Source organism: Garra rufa, chromosome 15 (assembly GCF_049309525.1).
Source record: "Garra rufa chromosome 15, GarRuf1.0, whole genome shotgun sequence".
Taxonomy (NCBI): domain Eukaryota; kingdom Metazoa; phylum Chordata; class Actinopteri; order Cypriniformes; family Cyprinidae; genus Garra; species Garra rufa.
The window spans coordinates 17442414-17465608 of NC_133375.1; the positions used below are offsets into that span (position 1 = coordinate 17442414).

Here is a 23195-nt window from a genome sequence, read left to right on the forward strand (position 1 = left end):
CCCACTCACGTTGTAATTTCCACTGGAAAGCGGAAATGGCGGACAGCAACGAAACTATACTGAATGGTAAACATTGCATGATGTTAAAAGTTAAAAAAAACTTATATAGGCTTATATAAAAACTTATATAGGCTAGCTAAAACAGAACCATTAGTTAGTATTATCTTTAAAAAAACTATACTATTCATGAGCAATAAGATATACAGCCTATCATTTATCGTTTGCGTTTTGATGCATCCTCTTCTTCCTGTAGCAGATGCATTAGGGAGTTTATAACCGTTTTAAAACTTTTACCCAAATAGCATGTGAGGACAAATTCCGAGTCCGCCATGTTTCTCTTCACTACGACAACAAAAGCACCTGAACACGACACACTGGTAATTTCCACTTCACAAGTGGAAAGCATCATCTTTTCCATATCACATGAAGGCAGCATAACCAGCGAGTTACATCGTTGTACGGGAAACGCACCCCTGTTCAGTACTTCATTTACAGGTCAGATATATGTAAATAGACTATTGTAGTTTTGTTACTTAGTTAAGCATTAAACTGCTTGCAAATATTATCAATAGCAGTCCGTTTGCTGAAAAAATTAACAAAATGGCATAACGAGATGGCGTAAAGAGTAGGACCTAAGCAGACAAATATTCACATTGTTTTATAACACGTTTAGAGGGAGCTAAGGCTAACAACAATACAACCCTTACAAAAATTAACCATGTTTTCACTAAAAACCAAAAAACATTGTTACTATAGTTAAAGTATGGTAACCGCAAATTAACAAAGGTTTTGCTACACTTGGTATTTGTAGTAAATGGTGTTTGTAGTAAAACTCTGGTTATACAAATTGTAATCAAAATGCCAAAAAAAAAAAAAAAAAAAAAAACACGGTTACTACTATATTTTTACCATAGGCCTAATTAAACCATGGTTAATTTTCCTAAGGACAAAACACGACCCATGATAATGCAAAAAAAAAAAAAAAAATCAGTATTAGGATTTTACTAAAGATATATTCAAGATGTAGCTAGGCCAACAGTTTTGACATTTAGGCAAGATAAAACAATAGCACATGGTCCTAATGTAATACAATGTTATAAAAAGGTAAATGGAAGTTCAAGAGATAATCTTTAGTTATTTTACGTGGCACCAGCCAGTGGATTATACTTTTTTATTGTCCATGGTTTCAGAATTTGTTGTGGGTTTTTGGGATGGCCTGGATGAGTGTGAGATTTCCCGGCCTGAAATTTTGTCCCAGTCCGCCCCTGTCGACCTATGTATCGGTTTTGCCGATTAATAATAAAAGGTAAAACACTTGTCAATGGCTTTTAAACATCAACACTGGTCGCTTTAAGTATTGGATAATCTGTAGTCTAAGCGCATGAATCCGGTAATTTGAGTTTTTTCTTCTCCACCAGTCTGTCAACAAGCACTACGATTAATCGGCACAGATAGTTGATTGGCGGTACTATCGGTTATTGCAAAAATCCTTGCTGATAGTTTTTCCGGGTTGCATTCTTTGCTGAAGCGGCTCATGCGCCGCTCCGCTGTCATATAGGATGGGCGGTTAAGTCCGACACCAATGCTTAATGTCAGCTTTGTTACCATATATTTGCATTGGTTTATATCAAGCTGGTGTTAGCCAGCAAAGTTGCAGATTTAAAGACGTGATGTGAGAAAGCAAACCGTGTTCATTTAGCCGACAGAAATCCTGCTGCGCCACAGCGCCATTCATAGTTTCGCATTACATCATATCTGTCCCAAATCTTTGTTAATGTTTATAAAGACTTAACTCTGGGCTGGAAGATTTAGTATTGTGCATTTAAGCGAAACATTTGTATTTCTGTAGCTCTAATAAAGTCTGTATGCTTCATATAGAGCTATTTATGTTTTAGCCTTTTCTTCAGGCCGCTGAAGCATGGTAGTTGCGCACTTTATTTCACAATGCCAGTTTTCCTTGTTTTTTATTTGATTTTAATAACTGATCAACAAAAATATGTATTAAAAATTAAGATAAAATTATACAAAACGAAATTCGTTTAAGAAGGGATTTTCCACAAATAAAAACGTACGAAGTGGTCAAAAATTGTGTCTGACCCTCTCCAATTCTCCCGGCGTATTGCCGTCCAATTCGTACCACGTCCTTTATGACATTTACAAATTACACAAACTTCTTTCTTAATAAACGTATTAAACTGAAACAAAACACAAACAAATAAGATTTAAACGTAATGTAAAACAGATTTTTTTTTTAAATGGCTACAACAATATAGATCGCACTTTCTCTTTCCGATTGATCTGTTCTTTAAAAAAAATCCTTGCCGCTTTTTTGATCATTCTTAAAGTAAACATTTGCCCGTTTGGTGATTAAATAATAAACTGTTTTAGACTTCCTCTTGAACTACGCGTGACGCGTCCTGTGTGTGTGTGTGTGTGTGTGTGTGTGTGTGTGTGATACCTGCGAGTTGTCGGCGCGACGCAGCGCTGCACTTTTGGCCGGTTTCATTAAGGGTGGGTGAAAAATGGATTCCCCGATGCATCACAATCCTCTCTTCAATGAGCTTGTGTTTACCCCCGCATATGGCACGTGTGCGCGCCAGAAACGCGGCTGGCTTCATTGCACAGAATTTGCAATGAAGCCAGTGCACGTGCGCATTGTTTGACAGTGTGTGCTTCCACCCGCAGTGTTTTACTTTAGATATGCCTTCATTTCTGCCGTTTGTAATGCAGTACTATTAGATGCACTGACAGACTTTCACTTGCGCTTTGTTTGTTCGTCCTAAAAAGCTTGATTGCAGATGCGGTTAAATGTACATCCATTTTCGAATACTTTTAAACGGAACTGATGTACTGCACACACAGTCAGTTATGTTTTCAGAGCAGGACAAAACATCTGATATAGCGAAATAGATCTGTGCATTCAGTGAAGCCTGTTAATGCAGCCACTGTCTATGATGTAATAATCAAATGAAAAAGAAAAAACAATAACTATTGTCTGTAAACTTTCGAATACTTAAATTTCAGATACTTATTTTAAATAAGTAATTGTTTTGAAAAGTAGCCTGCTTATATAAAAAAAAAATAAAGTAAATTTTGCATGAAATAAATTTGATATAAATTGTAATTAAAATGAATCTTAATTTTAAGATGGCTGGACTGGCATACAGAGATTCCAAATATAAACAAAAAGCATAGAAACTGCAATTTTATTTGCAATTTTGTTAAAATGTCCCATTTGTAACATCAACTAAGATTGATGAAAGCTGTAGAATAGAAGTGTTGTTCCTTGTTAGAGTGTTATTTTCAACATTTACTGATACATTGTTAAATTTTGAAGTTTATTGTGTTAACATTAATGAACTATGAAATAACTTTAATGATCAATATATAATTAATATTAATATATTTATTAATTTACAAAGTATGGTTTAGTACTTTTTTTTAAATAGTAGAGCACTATTTTAGTTGCCTTTCAGTATCCATTTAAAAAAAAACTATCGGTTAATTAATCGGTATTGGCCAGTGTGGTCAAACCTAACTATCGGTATCGGTAAAAACCAATATCGGTCGACCTCTAATATTATCAATAGCCTTGCAAATATTATTGCTGACTGCTAGAGAGAGCTGCATATGTGAGCCTTGAGATGCCTTCTGCCTTCGTAACCAATGCTCTCCCCTTTAAAAGATAAGTATCTTAACCACTGTTTAAACTTTCTTTGTCTTAGCAATGATAGGGGAACAATTTAGCTTACATTTTCTCTCTTCATCAGTCACAATCTTTTAACCTAAATATGTGACTTCATTTTTATAGGAATAGAACAAATAAATTTAAAATCACACTGCTTAAGAAACTTTAGTTTACATCTGTGTATTTTTCCTGCATCTTTTAAAGAAAGAGTGGTATCATTAGCTAATTGGCTAATGGTGATGATGTTACCTGCAACAGTAAATCCTCTTGAAGTGCTCTGTTTTAGTAAAATCAGCCAGTAGTTGTGAACAGAGTAAGAATAGGTAATAGGGAGAAATAGGGCATCTCTTTCTGATATCACAATTAAGATTAAATCTGGGTGAGCAGTTTGGCTGAACAGTTGCCATAAAGGGATTAAAAGTCATGAAATAGCTACCGCAAACCAAAATTTTAAGGGTTAAAAAAATAAATTGATGTTTGACAATATCAAATGTCTTATGAAATTCTAAAAAAAGAATGAAGAATGAGATCTAAAACTAAAAGTTGTCCTTGTTGCATACAGTATGTTACATGTACTTACTATTATAATAACAATGAATTACATGCAAGTAACCTTAATACAAACCCTAATCCTAACCCTAACCATATAAAATGTACATGTAGTTAATTAATATTACTTAGTAGACCTGTGTTTGCTTGCATGTGTGCACCTACCTTGACTTTGTTCATACAGACACAACATCAGTGTTCGTAAAAAATCTATACACGATAATTCTGTCAAAATTAATTCCTTTAATCATAAATATTTGACATGGTATGCTTTACTATTAGATTAAGGTTATGTTGTAGTACTGATATATTTTATGTGCTAAATTTTATTATGTTTATCTTATATAATTGTATTAATGTTTAAATATTATTCCATTAACAACTTTGGTCAAAAACTTGTCTGACTTGTTGAATGTGTGTCATGTTTTTAATTAAAGAATATGTAACATGCTGTATTTTAAGATGTGGGTTTGTTCTGTTATGGATTTAGTTTTCATTTGTTTATAGAATAAAAATATACAAATCAGGAAGGTCTGAAAATGAATAACATTTGATTTTAAAAAAACTAGGCTTGATATGTAATTCTTTAGAGCAAAGAGTTGAATATATGGGCTCAGATGAAGCATTCATGCAGCAAAAGATGCACTCACCAGCAACTGAGAATGTTTGTTGCAATAAATGAAAAAATGAATTATTAAGTAAAGTAGTTTGCTGTTGTTCCCATGAGTGATACAAATATAAAAAATCATATTAATTCTAACAAATTTTGATCTTATAGGACTTTATTAACCATGTTAACCATTTGCTGGAAAGTACCCACATTTCCCCATCTCAGGAGATTTTATTATATTGGTATGGGAGATCCAGGGGTGTTGTAACATGAGGTAAGTTGTAAAACAGTTTAACCACAGGTTAATGAATATGAAATGAAAACAGATTATTTTATTTAGTTTGATATATTCTGTCACATTACTTAAAACTTTCACTTTAATGTTAAAAAAAGTTAGAAATGTGGTGTCTGAGCATTCGGGCATCTGAGCATCTCGGCTGTAAATATGATTAATGTTATGTTTTGTCTGATATGTTTTTAGTGTTTTAAAGGAACACTTCACTTTTTTTGGAAATAGGCTCATTCTCCAACTCCCCCCGAGTAAATAAATTGAGTTTTACCGTTTTGAAATCCATTCAGCCGTTCTCCTGTTCTGGCAAAATCACTTTTAGCATAGCTTAGCATAGATCATTGAATCCTATGAGACCAATATGACCAACGAGTTTGGATATTTGTCCTATTTAAAACTTGACTCTTCTGCAGTTATCGTGTACTAAGTCCGGCGGAAAATGTAAAGATACGATTTTCTAGGCCGATAAGATTAGGAACTACACTCCCATTCCGGTGTAATAGTCAAGGAAGTTTGCTGCCAACCTCCTGAGACCCCGCCCATTGACTTATGTCCTCTGTAGTGGACCTTGTGTTTTCATGAATTTTCTTTGAATTTTTTGAGCTACTCTGTCAAGTCCTGTTGTACTGTGCAGAGGACATCCTGGGCTTTCTAGTGATATGTCATCTGATTGGCTGGCATGCTAGGAACCACTTCTTACACTGAATCCAAAATGGCCGACATGCAAATGAGCACATTTTATGGGAAGGACAGAGATATGTAAAATTTAGCTTTTTTACATGTTTTTTACTATTATTATCACATATATATTTGTTTATTAAAGTGTCAGTAACAATACATTTAGCTTTCAAAGCTGTTAAATTGTTTATGTTTCAGAATATCATCCTTTTTTAAATGTCAACTATAGTGGACATCAGGACCATCTTAATGTAATTAATGACTGCATGTTGTAGGAGGCCGAACTGAAGCAGAGAGGATTTTTAAAAGATAGTTGAGGGAGACTCTGACTTAGAGCTGTCAGATGAGGATAAATTTGAATGTAACATACAAGAAGATGTTGAAGAAGAGGAAGAAACTGCAGGAGACTCAGATGAGCAGACTGAGACAGACACAGAGACAGAAAGGGAAGAACAGGAAAGATGCCGCACTCTGTGGTTCTGCAGAAGGACAATGTACACCAGCAAATTCACTTCTGAATGGTTGAAGAAAAACAAAATGAAGACTTTGGAGTGGCCTAGTCAAAGTCCTGACCTGAATCCTATTGAGATGCCCACAGCATGACCTTAAAAATGTGGTCCATGCTCGAAAACCCTCCAATGTGGCTGAATTACAACAATTCTGCCAAGATGAGTGGGCCAAAATTCCTGCACAGCGCCGTAACAGACTCATTGCAAGTTATGGAAAATGCTTGATTTGAGTTGTTTTGTTTTTGTTACATAAATGTTGGATTAATATCCCTTTACAGCCATATTCTGTACAGTTTTGTTGTCTGAGTTTGGCTGTCGTTTCGAACTAAAATGGTCCTGTGGTCCACTACAGTGGACATGCTGTAAAATTAAAAATGAAAACAAAACGTAAAAACTCTAAATTGTAGATTTTTTTTTTTAACCCAAAGGATGTAGGAAATCACAAAAAAACAACAAAAAAGAGGCACTTTTTTTCTTTGGGTCTCAGGAGGGACGCAGCAGGCGCAGTAATATCACGCAGCACCTGAAATTAGTTCCCAGCTGGGTAACTTCCAACGAGGAATGCTCCCTGTGCATGCAGTTGGTCACGTTGTGCTGCGATGTGCTGCGTGATATTACTGCGCCTGCTGCGTCCATATTACGGCAGCAAACTTCCTTGACTATTACGCCGGAAAGGGAGTGTAGTTCCTAATCTTATCGGCCTGGAAAATCGCAGCTTTACATTTTCCGCCGGTCTTAGTACACGATATAACTGCAGAAGAGTCAAGTTTTAAATAGGACAAATATCGAAACTCGTTGGTCATTTTTGAACGCGATGCTATTGGTCTAATAGGATTCAATTATCTATGCTAAGCTATGCAAAAAGTGATATCGCCAGAACAGGAGAACGGCTGAATGGATTTCAAAACGGTAAAAATCAACTTATTAACTCGGGGGGAGTTGGAGAATGAGCCTATTTCCAAAAAAGTGGAGTGTTCCTTTAAATCTATTTTTTTGTGTGTATTTGTTTAGCAATGTTTGAGTAACTTTTTGAGTTTTAAAATAAAATGTTACCCAGTTTTACAACCCATTTCACCCTGTTACAACAGTATTCTTTGTACTTAAATAAATTACACAGATAATTATATTTCATAACTTTTATTTGTGACTAATAACACTATTAATAATAATTATTTTAACAACAACAATAATAATTGGCTAATAATAATAATGTTAGCATGTTTTTTAAACACTATCTTTTTTTTACACTTTTTTACACTAGCAAGTATTTTCGCAGGTATTTTCAGCGATATTTTGTGTTAGTTAACGGATATCTATAATATTTTGTCTGCCTAACAGCAGTATTTTGCTGATCTCTCTGTTCTGATGACAGCGCGGGTGTGGCGGCAGGTTCCTCCCACCTGTTGTGCAGCAGTGATGCGCTGCTCCTCTTGGGAGACACGTAAGACCTACAATGTACTCCTGACAACAGCCTCTTGATTTTTACAGGAAATATCGTTTTAATCAGCGTCTTATAAAGAGTAATTTACTATCATTGTACAATGACTGCGAATCATGTACGAAAGCGTCGAAAAGGAGGGTCAACGGAAGGATAACGGTAAGGAATCAACCTGTATCATAATATCTTGTAGAGTAGGCCTACTTACATATTCATGACTCAGAGCATCCGTCGTGTAAAAACGGTGCTTTTCATCGTGTGCTGTGATTCTCTATTGTAGATGCATTAGTTAAAACCGATAGTTGTGATCCGCCAGAAGATGCAACTCCCAACTGGAGTTGTTACAAACTGATTATTGATCCGGTTTTGAACGGCGGAAGTCAGAAACTGTACCGCTACGATGGACAGCACTTCAGCGCACAGGTGAGTACATCTGGTTTCAAGCTGAACAATAATATCCACTAATATATGTTTACATTATGATTAGTTAACCAACTTAATGAGGTCTAACTATATTTACACTGTCTAGTTGTGTTCTGCATTGTACAAATGAACTTAATTGCTGTCTGCCAGCATCCTGAATGTTTCCCTGTGGATGTTATACGAGATCCCAGAATTGTACGTTTTTGGACAAAGTTTCAAGAAGCAGATCTCCCAATCCCCAAATTTAAGGTTAGTACTAGGGCAAACTTTATATTAAAAAAAATAAATGTAACCCTTATTCTTTGTGTTTGGGGTCCTTGAGAAATCTAGTTTTATTTCATTTAACTGTGTTCCTCTGACAAATTATTTATTTATTTATTTAAAAAAGATGATTGTGAATTTATCTGTTTTTGGAATCAATCTCACCCCAACAAAAATTTATTCTAGAAAAAATCAATACAGTAATCTTAAGATGTAAACATCAATTCAATACAATTTTATTGTGTTATTACTGAGGTCTCTGAGATCCCAGCCAAGTCTTGTAACATTTTTATTTAGTTTAACATTGTTCCTCTGACAAAGTATTTATTTAATTTAAAAAAAAGATGTTTGTGAATTGTTCTGTTTTTGGGATCAATCTCACCCCAACAAAAATGTATTCTAGAAAAAATCAGTACAGTAATCTTAAAATGACATTAATTAATATTCAGATGTAATTGTTTTATTACTGAGGTCTTTGAGATCCCAGTCAAGTCCTGTAACATTCTCATCACATCATCTGAAGCCTTATCAATCTAAATTAGTTTCTTAAAAGTACCAAACTGATGTTATTGTATGCTATCTGAGCAATTAAAACACAGCAACAAAATAATATTAATGCCATAAAGTCAATATAACTTTTTTTTAGGTTGATGAGAATTATGTTGGAGCACCAAAGGAGTTGACATTTGCCAGGCTTAATGACAACATTAGAGATGGATTCCTGTCTGAAATGTGTAAAAACTTCGGAGAGATTCAAGATTTGAAAGTTTTATACAATCCAAAAAATAAGAAGCATTTAGGAATAGCACAAGTTGTTTTTGAATCTGTAAAGGCAGCAAATAATGCAGTAAAAAATCTCCACAAAACTTCTGTGATGGGAAACAACATCCATGTGGAGTTTGACCCCAAAGGTAAGTACATTTCTACCTTTCACTTGCTACAAAACCTTTTCATTATCCTCTGAATGAACATATCTATGCAGTCTGTTGTAATTGCCACATTTACTGTATTTTCATGATCTTTATTGACTAATTTTAGGTTTGAAGAGGAATCGTTACTTCCAGATGCTTGTTAGTGGTTTATATACACCATTTACTCTGCCTGTTGGAGAAGAGGCATGGGAACCCCAGTCACCATCCTCATTTACTGACTCTTTATCTGTAAGTACAACACCACAGGCACCCCCTTTGGTCCACTTTTTTCACCCCCTTTAGTCAAGTCAAGTCAAGTCAAGTCCTTTAGTCCACTAAAAACCTATGGTTACCTCAGCTGTCAGCACATATATTCAATTTTAATTTAATAACCTTCCACATTTGCTGAAAACTGCTCCTGAGGTTGTTTCAATTTTCACAGTATTGGTCATTAAAAAAAATTAGTGGTTGGTTGGTTATTTATTTATTTTTTCATGTATTTATTTTAGAGATGTAAAATAGTAAAAACTATTTACTATTACATTATATTGCAGTATATTATTCTTTTATCATACATACAATATGTTATTATATTGGAACCCTCCATTTTGGAGCCCTCCAGTTACTTGAATAAAACTACTGTGACACATCACATGAGATATGCAACAGTTAGAGATCCTAACAAACAATACAGCATTTGGCACTGCAAATTTAGTTTAGTTTTGTTTTTGGAAACCTGACTGGATTCATTGTTTTAATTCACTTGTAAGTCTTTTTTAATCTTTCAGGAGTGTGAACCACTGAAGAAGCTGTCGTACACATTATCATCATCATCCTCAATATTTAATGGCTCCCCTTCGTTGGATTGTTCTACTCCTTTATCCATGGATACTGCCTACTCCAGCATGCATCAGGACACACCCAGTAGCTTCTGGCAAACCCCTCAATACCAAGATACCCCTTGCACCCCTTCTTTGACCTACAGTAGACCAGGTACACCATCTCAGTGTGAGAAGACCCCAAATGAAACTCCACTGATAAACAATGCCTCCAATGTCCCTTTTATTCAATCCATCCCAAACTTCTCCCAGCTTCAGCCTGATCACATTACTCAACCAGCCTCAAGTAAACCTAGCATCATTCAAGGTGCTGTGCAAAACTTTTGGAAGCTAGGTGGAGCTCCCTGTCAAAATGGAAGCTTCTCAAATAGGCAAAGAACTCCAGGACGCAATCCTCACCATTGTGGAGGACACCGGGTCAGACCTCTTGAGAGCAAGTACCAAAATGCATACAACCGTAGGCCACAGCACCACTATATACATAGACCTGTATATAGGGGAGCTCACTACCGCTCTGGATCTACAGGCAATCAACAGCCTTTTAGAAAATTTCAGGATGCTCCAACTACACCATCACATTCGGATAAGCTTACAGGTCAAAACTTTCGTGTTAATCATAGATCTATTGCTGAAGATCTAACATCACTTCCTAATTTGGAGATACTGCCTCCAAAGACTGTTGGTTTGGATGTTCATCACATTCTTCCTGATGTGCAGATGAATACAAATATGTCAGAAGATAGTAGTACTCAAGTACCTTGTAAGACAACTGAAGAAGTGAACCAAAATCATTGTCCACCACAATCGCAGCCTTCTCACACATACACCCCAAAAGCGTGCCCTTCCTCTGAAACCACAAATCTTTCAGAGTCTGTAGTGCAGTGTCCTTCTCCTGAATCTCCTACAGTGGAATCAAAGCCTGACAGCCTGGACTCTCGCATCCAGATGCTTCTTAGTGCTGGAAGTCCAGTTCTGCCTCTTCTAAACCAAGATAGTTCAGACTCAGAGACTTCAGCTACTGAAGAGCATGATCCAGACTATCATCCTCAACCTTCTCCCAAAGCTCCCAGCCCCTGTCCTTCTCCTTCCACAGATGTTGCCCTTAACTGTGACCAGACATCATCTATTGTGAGTAATACTCACTCTTATCCAAGAGAAAGTTCATCTGGCGTTGAGAATGTGAGTCTCACTCCACTCTGTGATGTGGCAAAAGACGACCATGAACTTCAATCAGCCATGCTCAACCCAAATGAAGGTGAAGATACTTCAGATCAGCCGTGTAGCATACCAGTGATCTGCAGTAACAGGAGCTCTTTACCTCCGCCTATTCCTCAAATGCCCCCAATCCTTATACCACCATCTGCTCTCTTACCCTCAAATCTGGGTCCAGCTCCTCATAGGCCTCCATTATTACCTGGATATAGTTCTTCTTGTTCATTTTTCCCTCCTCCAAATATCCAGCAAGTCTGTAGGCCACCCAATTGGCAGGGTAGCCAAGTACCTCTTCCCATTCCTACTAGAATAACACAAGGCCAAACCTCATTTTCACCTCCCTTTCTTCCTCCACCTTTCAATTTCATGAGCCATCGCCCACCATACCCATCCGCTGGGGGTTCATCTACAATGTTGAGGTACAGACCACCTTGGCCTCCACCCCCCATGCCCATGTTTGACCCCTCAGTACCTCCACCAGGTTATGGCCCTATAAAAGAATCATCCTATAAGGTAACAGTGGATGAAGTTCTAGCTGTTGTTGCTTTAGAGCTGCGGGCTATCATGAAGAAAGACATACATCGCAGGATGATTGAGATTGTGGCCTTCAAAGCATTTGATCAGTGGTGGGATGACAAAGAACAGGCAGCTAAGGTGGGACATATTTCAGATTTCAGCTGTAGTGATAAAGCGACTAGTGTCAATTTGTATTTCCATTACTTTTTTTAATATGTTGTGCACCTCCAGGTATCTACCCCAATTGTTAAATCAGGAGGAAATAGAGATACAATGTTTAGAGTGATGGAGCAGTGCCTGAGAATTGGGAATGCAGGGGTCGAAGGCTCTGTATTGGGCACAGGGAAAATAAGCCTGCATGGTGGCATCAAACTACCATCTTTTAAGGTACAAACATGGTACTTCAGTAAATTTCAAGATGATGAAATCTCATGACGAAAACGTACCTGTGGAAATTTTTTGCTAGACGCCAAATACATACCGCCATATGCGTTTCATGACACATTTGATGTGAAATGTCCACTGAGTGATGCTAAAAGAGTTTTTTTTTTTTTTCCTGGAACAGATGAATCTACATATGGTACATTTTATGTGACATTGGTTTTGTGTCACTGCAGTTCTGACTTGAAAAGTCTGTTAAGTGGCGCTATAACTCTAATGCTCTGTGACGTTATTTAAAATAACGTACCATCTGCAGTACACCTAAACCTACACGATAGTATGAACAAAAGCGAATGTGACGTAAAAAACACAAGCATGTTTTAGCTTGTTTTTCGATCTCTCATCTGTCAGCTGTTTCATCGTGAGTCATGTTTTTCATTGGATTCGTACCAAGGATTCCGCATTTTAAGTCCAATACTATGTTAGAAGCATGTTATGTTAGGAAAATGAAACATATTACAAGTACTCGCTGTTTTACTGCCTTTAGTGTTGATTTATGTTGGAAACTGCAGTGATATGTACTTATTGGTATGTATTTTACATCTTGCAAAAAAGTTCCCACAGGTACGTTTTCGTCATGAGATCAGGTATGATTTAATATGTATAATGCACTTCAGTTTTGCCTCCACCTTGCAATTTAGAATAATTAACTTTTGGTAAGAGGTTTATGATTTTGATTGTAATTTTTGATTTGTGTTTATGCTCAGTTAAAGAGGAAGGATACATTAACTGAGGCCTCCGGTGATCCTCTAGTCAAAAGGATCTGTCCGTCTCCTGGTCTTGAACACTCTGAGGATGAAGGTTAGATGTTTCACTTGGTTTTATAAAAAGCCTTGATGCTTGAGTGTGGAAAAATTATGTTTTCTAAAAAATCCTGTTTGTACCTCAGAGTAAGAATTTATGTTATATCTTCTGATTGCAAATTTACAATAGAACTTTTCTTAATCCTACCTTGCTACATGCTCCCATAGGTTTATAATATTGTTCAGAAATGTACTGTATGAAGTTTAATGGCCCTTTTCCACCTATCTTCATTTAAATTTGCTTTCTAATTACATTTAAAGCAATCTTACGCAATGACTAAATATGGTCAACATTTTTTTTACAGAGTCAGAGCAGCAAACAGCCCCAGATAATGTTGAAGAAGACACAAACAAAAGTGCCAGTGAAGACACCATGGTGAAACGCAGACATTCCAGGCCTCTGGCATTAGACAGTGAGGATGAAGAAGATGAAGAGAATTCTGACAAAGCAGAGAATTCAAAATCTGAGGACGTTCATGTGTCTGCTCAGGTATTGTTTCACTTTTAAGCACTTTTAACCTGAAATTGTGATCAATTCCATGTCATGAATGGAATGGTTGGATGGTGTAATTTTGTTTTTCAGGAGTGTGAAGAAATGAAAGTTGATGAAGTACATAACGATAAGAAGAAGAGGGATCCCTGTGTTATCATAGAGGATGAAGATCACTCTGATACAGGTATTCATTGATTGTTAATTGTTATATAATTGTATATAGTACAATATCCAATATTTCACTGATTAAAAGTGACATTAAGTGTATTTATAATGTTACAATATTATTTGAAATGCTTTAAAAATCAATATTTTAAATATAATAAATGCAAACATTTTGAAGATTTTTTTAAAGAATATTACTGACCCCAAACTTTGGAATTTGAACATATTCTACATATTGTATGAAAACTTTATTGTATGGTTTTATGTTTTTCAGATACTATCAGTCACACAAGTTCCAACTCGTATGCTTCAAAAAGCCAAGGATATGACTCCTTACCCTCTCCAAGAACTGTCTCTGACTCCTCAGCTTCTTCTCCATCTGTTATTGACTCCTCGGGCTCCTCTAAATCTGTTTTTGACTCCTCAGATGACAGAAGCGACAGTTCCTCAGACACTCTGTCCTCTGAGGAGGACGATCAGTTGGATGGCGAAAGTTTATTTTCTGAAACTCCACGTGAGGACAGAAAAATAGAAGAGACCATATGGATATCTTCAGATGAGGATGAAAATGAAAACCAGGAGATGATTCACAATCCGGTTTACTCATCTTTTACACAATGGGAAGAAGATCTCGGCCCCCCTGTGACTCCCTCTGCTCCATATTCAGTAGAAAGTGATGTGGAACATGAATTGTTTGGTTAGTTCACTAATTTTTGTTTCCACATAAACCCCAATGTTTCCAAAATGAAAAATAATGCCATCATATGTCCACTAGAGGTCACTGTATACTCAATACATTTACTCGCATTTTTATCTGTATTGTTTTTTTGTTTTTTTTGTTTTTTTGAGATGATAAGTAACTAAATCAGAGTTTTAAATTTAGCAATGAAAAATATCCACTATAAGACAATAGTTTTTTTTATTATTATTAATTGCATGATATTACAAAGAGGATGTGTGTGTTTTATCTGCACATGAGACGTTTTTAAGAATTATTAGTATTTTCTCATGTGTCATAGCTAGTTTTATGTCCTCAACTGGTGTAGCAAAGAACTAAGAAATGTCTAAATCATCAGTGTTGACTAATGTCATTTTGTGGTTTGGCTCTTGCAGATTTGGATCTAGCAAGAACAGAAGACCCAGAGGAGGAACTGAGTGTTAGAGTCTATATGCAAGGTCTGAAACTACCTGAGCCTCTCAGATACACCTTACAGGATCCAGTTAAACACTGCTTAACAAACAAACTAAAGCTTCCAGACCCGGTGATATTCTTCTCAGAGCAGGAGTCAGAGCTGCCAAGCCCACCATCTCCTACATACAGAGGTTTGTCAGGTAAGGGTTTGCTCTTCACTGATCCATTCCACATTTCCAACACCTATTTTTTCAGTTTCTCTCATAACGTCTTACGTTAGACATTTGCCAACAGTAGCTTTACATAAAATGACAAAATTAAACCAAAAAGAACAAGTAAGGGAAAATAGTGCCTTACATTCCCCCAGTGAACAAGTATCTGTAAGATTTTTACTTTTTTTTTTTTTTTTTTTTTTTAAAGATGTTTCTTTTGCTCATTAAGGCTGCATTTATTTAATTAAAAATCCAGAAATATTTTTTGTGTGTCACAATAAAAAAGTTTTATATTTGATAATTGATAAACTGATAGCAAAGACTTAGGCCCAATCCCAATTCTATTTTCTACCCCTTCGCCTACCCCTCGCCCCTTCCCCTTGTCCCTTGAAACAAAGTGTAAAGGGGAAGGGCTAAAATATTTCCCCTAAGAAATGGGACACCACTACAACACTGTGATACGTCATCATAGGTTGTCGCTAGTTCCTAATGTTACGTCAGAGGACATGCGCAGATGTTTATCACTCATTCCAAGATGTCAAAATGTTGTCATGTTGCAATAAGTACAAATGTACGGTGTACGCACCGTTCATTCACATGTGGCCATAAGCAAAACAAACAACGCATTATCACATGCGCGGCAAATTGCTAATCAGTGTAGTGGTGCCTGGAGAAGTATATGCTTCATTTGTGAATTTCGTTTTGAACTTTCTATTTGAACGCATTCGTTTTCTGGATCCTTGGACTAAAATGTTTACAGGGGTTCACTGGTTTAAGAAATTTCTGATCGTAAAAATCAGCTTCTTTTTATTTGTAAGGTATCGTTTTTATTATTATGTACTGATTTAAATTACTGGTGCGCTGAGCGGGCGCAGGTGCATTAGGCGCAATCATTAAATACATTTCAAAGCAAGCCGGCTCCACGGTCCTGACTGCATCATCACTGCCTTTATTGGGTGTTTTGAGCGAATATTTACATTTATTCACATGACTGGATGTGGTGGACTGCCATGATTTTGGCGAATGCAGGACAATGAATAATGCGCATCAGAGGGGATTTAAAAAGTGAAAGTGTGTATACACCATATACGTTACCTGCGTACATCCACTACACCACCGTTGCAAATTGCCGTGCCACTGGTCTTTCATGTTTCTAACATGCAGTCAAGTGTATATGACATAAAAATATATTTTGTAATATCGTGCAATCAGTGCTATCTGCTAGCAAACTTTAGCGATTTTTTTGCAAACGTTTATTTACAAAACAACACCATAAACACAAACACAAGATTGAAGGTAATATACATATAATGAAACATTGTCATGAAAATCCTTATTAAAGGCAAAATTTACTTATATTTACGAGTCTGCCTGCTCGAGTGAGCAGCCATGTTGGAAATTTCTCTTAGCCCTTCGTTTGAAGTGAGGTCCTGAAAAATCTTCGTTTGGAGGGCTATCTGGCCCTTCCCCTTACCCCTACCCCTCCAACCAAAAGAGAAATGAGACACCCCTACCCCTTCACGTGAACGCGCCAAACGGAGGGGTAGGGCTAAGTGTAGGGGTAAGGGGTAGAATTGGGATTGAGCCTTATATTGATAGAAAAGATTTCTATTTTGAAAAAACAAATGCTGTTCTTTTTAACTTTGTATTCAAAGAATCCTGAAAAAAGAATCGCAGATTCCAACATTGATAATAAAAGTAATGAATCAGCATATTAGAATGATTTCTGAAGGATCATGTGACACTGAAGACTTGGGTAATGGCTGATAAAAATTCAGCTTTTAATCACAGAAATATATTGTATATTAAAATATTTTTAAACTGGATCCTTAATAATATTTCCCAATATTACAGTTTTTCCTGTATTTTTAAACAAATAAATGCTGCCTTGATGAGCATAAGTAAAAAAAAATTTTTTTAAATCTTACTGATCCTTAACTTAGTTTAAACAGTAGTGTAAATATGATAATTGTACCATTTTGTTTTTTTAATAACTGATTTTTTTTTTTTTTTTTTGACTAACTATAGTTGGCTATAACTTCTCTATATAAATAATTATCGTGTGTGTGTGTGTGTGTGTGTGTGTGTGTGTGAGAATAAAGTAGTAAATACTTTATACGCAAAACATTTACAGTATGTACTTTTATATTAGGATAATGTTAGACTTTCCATTCTGCAGTATTACTGTAATTTTGAATAGATCAACTGTTTCAAACTTTCTTTTTTTTACTTTCTTTTGTAATCTTTATATTTTAAACCATTTTTTGCATTATAGACTTACTGTACATTTGCATATTTGAAATGTGAGACAATCAAATAAATAATCAACAGATTATCAAGTAGTTGTTAGTTGCAGAAGCTCTATTTTTCTGCTTTCAGATGATTTGGAGACACAATACACTTCAGATTCAGATGACCAGAGAGTCATTACAGAAACATTGGAGGACTCTGAGAACCTCAGACCCATCACACCCACTGGATCCTTATCCGACAGTGATCCTGAAATGGAGCTGGGACGGAGATTTTCACCTCCTACTATTGAGGAGGTGGAACTGCCACACACACCTGGTGGATGTCTGGAAATGTACGAGACTGAGGATCATATTCTACCTCCTGGACCACCTACACCACTACCACCTCCTCCCTCACCCACAGGCATCCAAGAACTTCTGTCCTCACCCATTTACTACTGTCCTCCTCTCCCTTCCTCATATCCCACGTATGAGGAAACACCAAAAACACCAGGCCGGGTCAATGGTCCACGACATGTTTATCACTCCACAACACCAATGGGATTACTGCAAGAGACCTCACTAAGAATGGAAAGCCCCTGCAACCCCGTTCTATCTCCATGTACCGACAGTGGCATTCCGAGGACTCCAGGGAGAGACATGTCTCCATCTCCACCTGTCCTTAACCATAGAGAGAGAAATGTTCAGCATAGAGAGCCATGGACTAGTGGACTCCAACATCACAATGCACAAACTAATAATTACAGTATAAATAATAGTCATCCACCTCATGACCTTCATGTCTCTTCACACCGAACAGCTTGTTTAGACACAGCGCGTTTGAAAAGACGACGAGAGCGGCTTAAAATGAGAAAACGAATGATCGAATTACAACGGACAAAACAATACACAAATATAAATACTCATTCGTCCTTAAAAGTGAACAATGTGAGAACAAAATCTTCTTCATATCAGGTTTTGGCACCTGTGGATCGTGTCTCAGATATTAGGACTGAACAAACGCCACCAGAAGCCCACAAAGAGAAACGTTCGCCAGAGGACAGATGCCTGCAGAATGAGAATCAAAGTCTTCAGGAGTCTTCTTATGCGTGGAGAAGGTGGAAAGAGTCATCATCCACACGTCGCCTCATCTTCTCTCCACGTTCTGAGAGAAGAGAGAAGTTGGTCCTCCATGCTGTGTGGACTAAAGGAGTTAATGAGGAGGAGATCAAGCACCTGAAGACCACCTATGAGAGGCTTGTGGTGGAGGATAAAGAATGCGATTGGTTGAACAGCACACGCTGGGTTCCACATCCTCATATCCTTAAACCCATAAAACATGTCATAGACAGAGAACTTGATTATGTCTTTTTTTATCCAGTGGACAAATGTGTTAAAATAGACCTATTTTCCAAATGCATATTGCTCTGTTGTTTGTTCCTTGACTCTGTTTCACCAACCAGCACTCCTGACGACAGGCCAAGAAGATGGCAGGATGGAATCAGGAATCACGTGACAGGTTGTGCACGCAGTGAGGGTTATTACTTCATCAGCAAGAGGGAAAAGCTGCAATATCTCAGGGACGACTTTTCTGCTTTAGAGTTTACTGTAGATAATCAGGTGAGAAAGAGTGTTGTTATTATAAACTAAAACCTCTGAAAAATGATTTCAGTAATTTAAATAAAGCTGAAATAAAATAGATAAACAGATGAAAAACTTAAAAATTTTAAATGTTGCCTTGGAAGCTACAGTTGAGGTCAAAACTTTACATCCCCCTTTCAGAATCTGCAAAGTGTTCATTATTTTACTAAAATAAGAGGGATCATACAAAGGCGTGTTATTGTTTATTTAGTACTGATCTAAGATATTTCACATAAAAGATGTAGTCCACTAGAGAAAATAATAGTTATAGTTTATAAAAAAGACCCTGTTCAAAAGTTTACATAGAGATTCTTATTACTATGTTTTTACCTGAATGGTCCACAGCTGTGTTTAGTGATACTTGTTCATGAGTCCCTTGTTTGTTCTGAATAGTTAAACTGCATGCTGTTCTTTAGAAAAAAAAACTTCCACGTTCTTTAGTTTTTCAGCATTTTTGTGTATTTGAACCCTTTCCAAAAATGACTGTATGATTTTGAGGTTCATCTTTTCACACTGAGGACAACTGAGGGAGTCATATGCAACGATTACAGAAGGTTCAAACACTCACTTATTCTTCAGAAGGAAAAACCATGCATTAAGCAGGGTGGTGAAAACATTTTGAATTTGAAGATCAGGGTAAATTTAACTTATTTTGTCTTCTGGGAAACATGTAAGTACAGTATCTTCTGTAGCCTCTGAAGGGCAGTACTAAATGAAGAAATATTAGGCAAAATAAGAAAAATGTACACTTCATCTTCATTCTGTTCAAAAGCTGGATCATTCAGGTAAGAACACAGTATTAAGAATTAAGGGGATGTAAACTTTTGAACAGGGTCATTTTTATAAATTCAACTATTATTTTCTCTTGTGAACTATATTTAAATGTCTTTTATGTGAAATATCTTATTCAGGTCAGTACTAAATAAACAATAACATGCATTTTGTATGATCCCTCTTATTTTGGTAAAATAATTAACATTTTGCACATTCTGATAGGGGGATGTAAACTTTTGACCCCAACTGTACATGAAATAAGTTTTTTTTTGTCTGTTCCCAAAAAAAAAAGTTAAAGGAATGGTTCACCAAAAAGTAATTACTCACCCTTACACCCTTACTCACGTTAATCTCTGGACCACAAATTAAGATATTTTTAATGAAATCCGAGAGTTTTCTGACCCTGCATAGACAGCAACACAACTACCACGCTCAAAGCCCAGAAAGGCAGTAAGGACATTGTTAAAATAGTCCATGTGACATCTGTGATTTAACCTTAATTTTATGAAGCTACAAGAATTTATTTGCACAAAGAACACAAAAATAACTTCATCCAATCATTTCTTCTCTTGTGTGTCAGTCCTTGATGTGCATTCAGGAGCCGGCATTCTGACGTAGAACCCGGATGCACTGCACTTTGTTTACAAGCAGAGGAATGCACAGGAATGCATGGTGCTACTTGAACGTGCGCCAAAGACTGACACTGGGGCAAAAATGTATAAATAAAGACGTTATTTTTGTTTTCTTTGCGCTCAAAAAGTATTCTCGTAGATTCACTAAATTAATGTTAAACCACTGATGTCACATAGACTATTTTAACGATGTTCTTACTATCTTTCTGGGCAAGTGAACATGGTAGTTGCATTGCTGTCTATGCAAGGTCAGAAAGCTCATGGATTTCATCAAAAATATCTTCATTTGTGTTCCAAAGATGAACAAAGGTCTTACGGGTTTGGAATGACATGAGGATGAGTAATTAATGACAGAATTGTAATTTTTGGGTGAACTGTCCCTTTAATTCACCTTTAAAAGAAATTTACTGTAGTTTGAGATTATGTGCTGATCTCAGCAGGGAAAGAGTGTGCCAGCTCAGATTCCACCTTCGTCCAGATCAGGATCAGAACTCAGAGCAGAACAGCGTCGTTTGTTGTCCTCTTTCAGCTGTGACAGCGACCTCCTCAAATTCAACCAACTCAAGGTGAGACCACCTGTCCTAATAACAGCATAACACAACAAATGCTACAATCACCAGAAACACCTAAATCTTTCACAACAGCACTATTTTGCTACTTCATTTTTTAATATGGTCCATACGGAGTGTAAATATTTTCCTGCTTTACAGTTCCGTAAGAAGAAGCTGCGTTTTGGCAGGAGTCGTATTCATGACTGGGGGCTGTTTGCAGAGGAACCAATTGCTGCAGATGAAATGATAATTGAATATGTTGGCCAGAGCATTCGGCAGGTGAGATATACAATACAAAAAACCATGCAGCTAAGATGCATTTTTTAAGATTTTGAGATTTCAAGTTCAACACTCATATCTAAATCAAAACTTCAATGATGGCTTTTTTTCAAGTTGTAAATGAATGATTTCTTGAGAATTCATGAGTGTGAAAACAAATGTAGTTGTAAATTATTTATTATATCCAAAATTCTGCCTTTAGGTGATAGCGGACATGCGTGAAAGACGGTATGAAAATGAGGGTATTGGAAGCAGTTATCTTTTCCGGGTTGATCAGGACACAATCATTGATGCAACCAAGTGCGGTAACCTGGCAAGATTCATCAATCACAGTTGCAGTGTAAGGCCACTATGAATATAAGTCATTTTCATTTTTAGCATTCAGTGAGTATTGGTTTGATTTATGTGTTTTTCTACCACAGCCAAACTGCTATGCCAAAATCATCACTGTCGAAGCACAAAAGAAGATAGTCATCTACTCTCGGCAACCTATTGCTGTAAATGAAGAGATCACTTACGATTACAAATTCCCTATTGAGGATGAGAAGATCCCTTGCCTGTGTTCTGCGGAGAACTGTAGAGGGACTCTCAACTAGACAAGGACTTGTTTTACACACTCAAAGTATTAGCAGTTAACATTTTTAAGTCTGTTAGGAATAAGGATTTTTAAATATGTTCACAAGGATGTAACATCTGTCATTTTTCACAAGGGAAAATGACAGTTTAGCATAAAGAACCAAGCAATCATTTCCAAAAGCTCAGATTTTATATTCTGCATGTGTATAGTTGGAAAAAAAAAATGCAAAAACAAAAACTTCAGGGTATATTTAAAATTCTCTGCTAAAATGTGATTTTTCATCATGTTGACAATTAGATGGTTTGGATTAAAGTTAAATATGCTTTCATGAGTTTTATTGTAAAATATGAATGAAAATAAAAAGTATATGTATTTTTCCAAATAAATGTTCGGTTTTTTACTTTTGCACACTATCAAATTAACTCTAAATACACTAGTAGTACACTTTGCAGGGAATGGGCTAGTTAAAAATACACGTTTATTACAATAATGCAAATGATATTTTATTACCTTTTTATTTTTCTAACTTTCACCAAAGACTATAGAAATACATTTATTTCAGATTTTGTTGCCTATCTGAAATATGTAATCTAATTGAAAGTTGCCCAGAGGCGTTGCAAACATGGCAGCTGAGCAGGGTTGCCAGGTTTTCACAACAAAACCCGTTAAAATGCTACTCAAAACTATCCCAATGGCATATTGAGGGGGGTCCCCCAGTAAAAATCGCGTTCTGGGGGGTAAAATACACGGTTTTTTTTTTTGGAGGCGTTCCCCAGTACATTCCGCATTCCAGGGAATAAATAGGCCTATAACGTTAGTGGGGTTGTTTCAACCCGCTGACAAGAAAAACCACCCGCGGCAACAATGTTAGAGTAGCCGGTCTTTGCAACACTGCCGCTGAGTAACAGACTTTCCTTGAAAGGAACTTTGCTTTCATATACTTAGGGTGCAGAGTGCTTCAGAAAAGGGTGCCTCTGTTCACCGGCTATCCTAATTCGGTTGTTTTTTATTCCTTTTTTTGTTCATCTGCTTACCTTTGTAGAGCCTTCACGTTGTATTTTAATTCTCTGATTATTATTATTATTTAAAAAAAAAAAAAAACAATGGAGAATGCGGGCATCGATCCCGCTACCTCTCGCATGCTAAGCGAGCGCTCTACCATTTGAGCTAATTCCCCGTTGAAAGTCCCGGATTCAAGTACGCATATTTATCACCAAGCATATCGGTCGTGAACTAAGACGAGTATATACTATTATATTTCCATCAAAGCGGAACAGAAAAATAGACATGCATGTTTGGTCTTTATTTGACTATTTTAGTAGGCTATGTAGTTTTTTTACG

General features: G+C 36.5%; 1 protein-coding gene and 1 non-coding gene across 2 annotated transcripts; one reads left to right on the forward strand and one right to left on the reverse strand.

Moving 5' to 3' along the window:
• The first annotated feature begins 7877 nt into the window (after nucleotides 1–7877).
• Nucleotides 7878–22085, forward strand: setd1bb (SET domain containing 1B, histone lysine methyltransferase b). The gene is made up of 18 exons (XM_073819633.1): nucleotides 7878–7920; nucleotides 8042–8184; nucleotides 8335–8433; nucleotides 9092–9356; nucleotides 9484–9605; nucleotides 10145–12061; nucleotides 12155–12310; nucleotides 13078–13165; nucleotides 13473–13645; nucleotides 13751–13844; nucleotides 14100–14522; nucleotides 14939–15157; nucleotides 17549–18718; nucleotides 18857–19020; nucleotides 20888–21013; nucleotides 21158–21277; nucleotides 21480–21617; nucleotides 21700–22085. Exons 1-18 carry the CDS (start codon nucleotides 7878–7880, stop codon nucleotides 21871–21873), a joined length of 5634 nt encoding a protein of 1877 aa, XP_073675734.1. The 3' UTR covers nucleotides 21874–22085.
• Nucleotides 22086–22958: 873 nt separating this feature from the next.
• trnaa-agc (transfer RNA alanine (anticodon AGC)) lies at nucleotides 22959–23031 on the reverse strand. Its single transcript has one exon. It is a non-coding gene; the product is annotated as a tRNA-Ala (tRNA).
• Nucleotides 23032–23195: the final 164 nt, after the last annotated feature.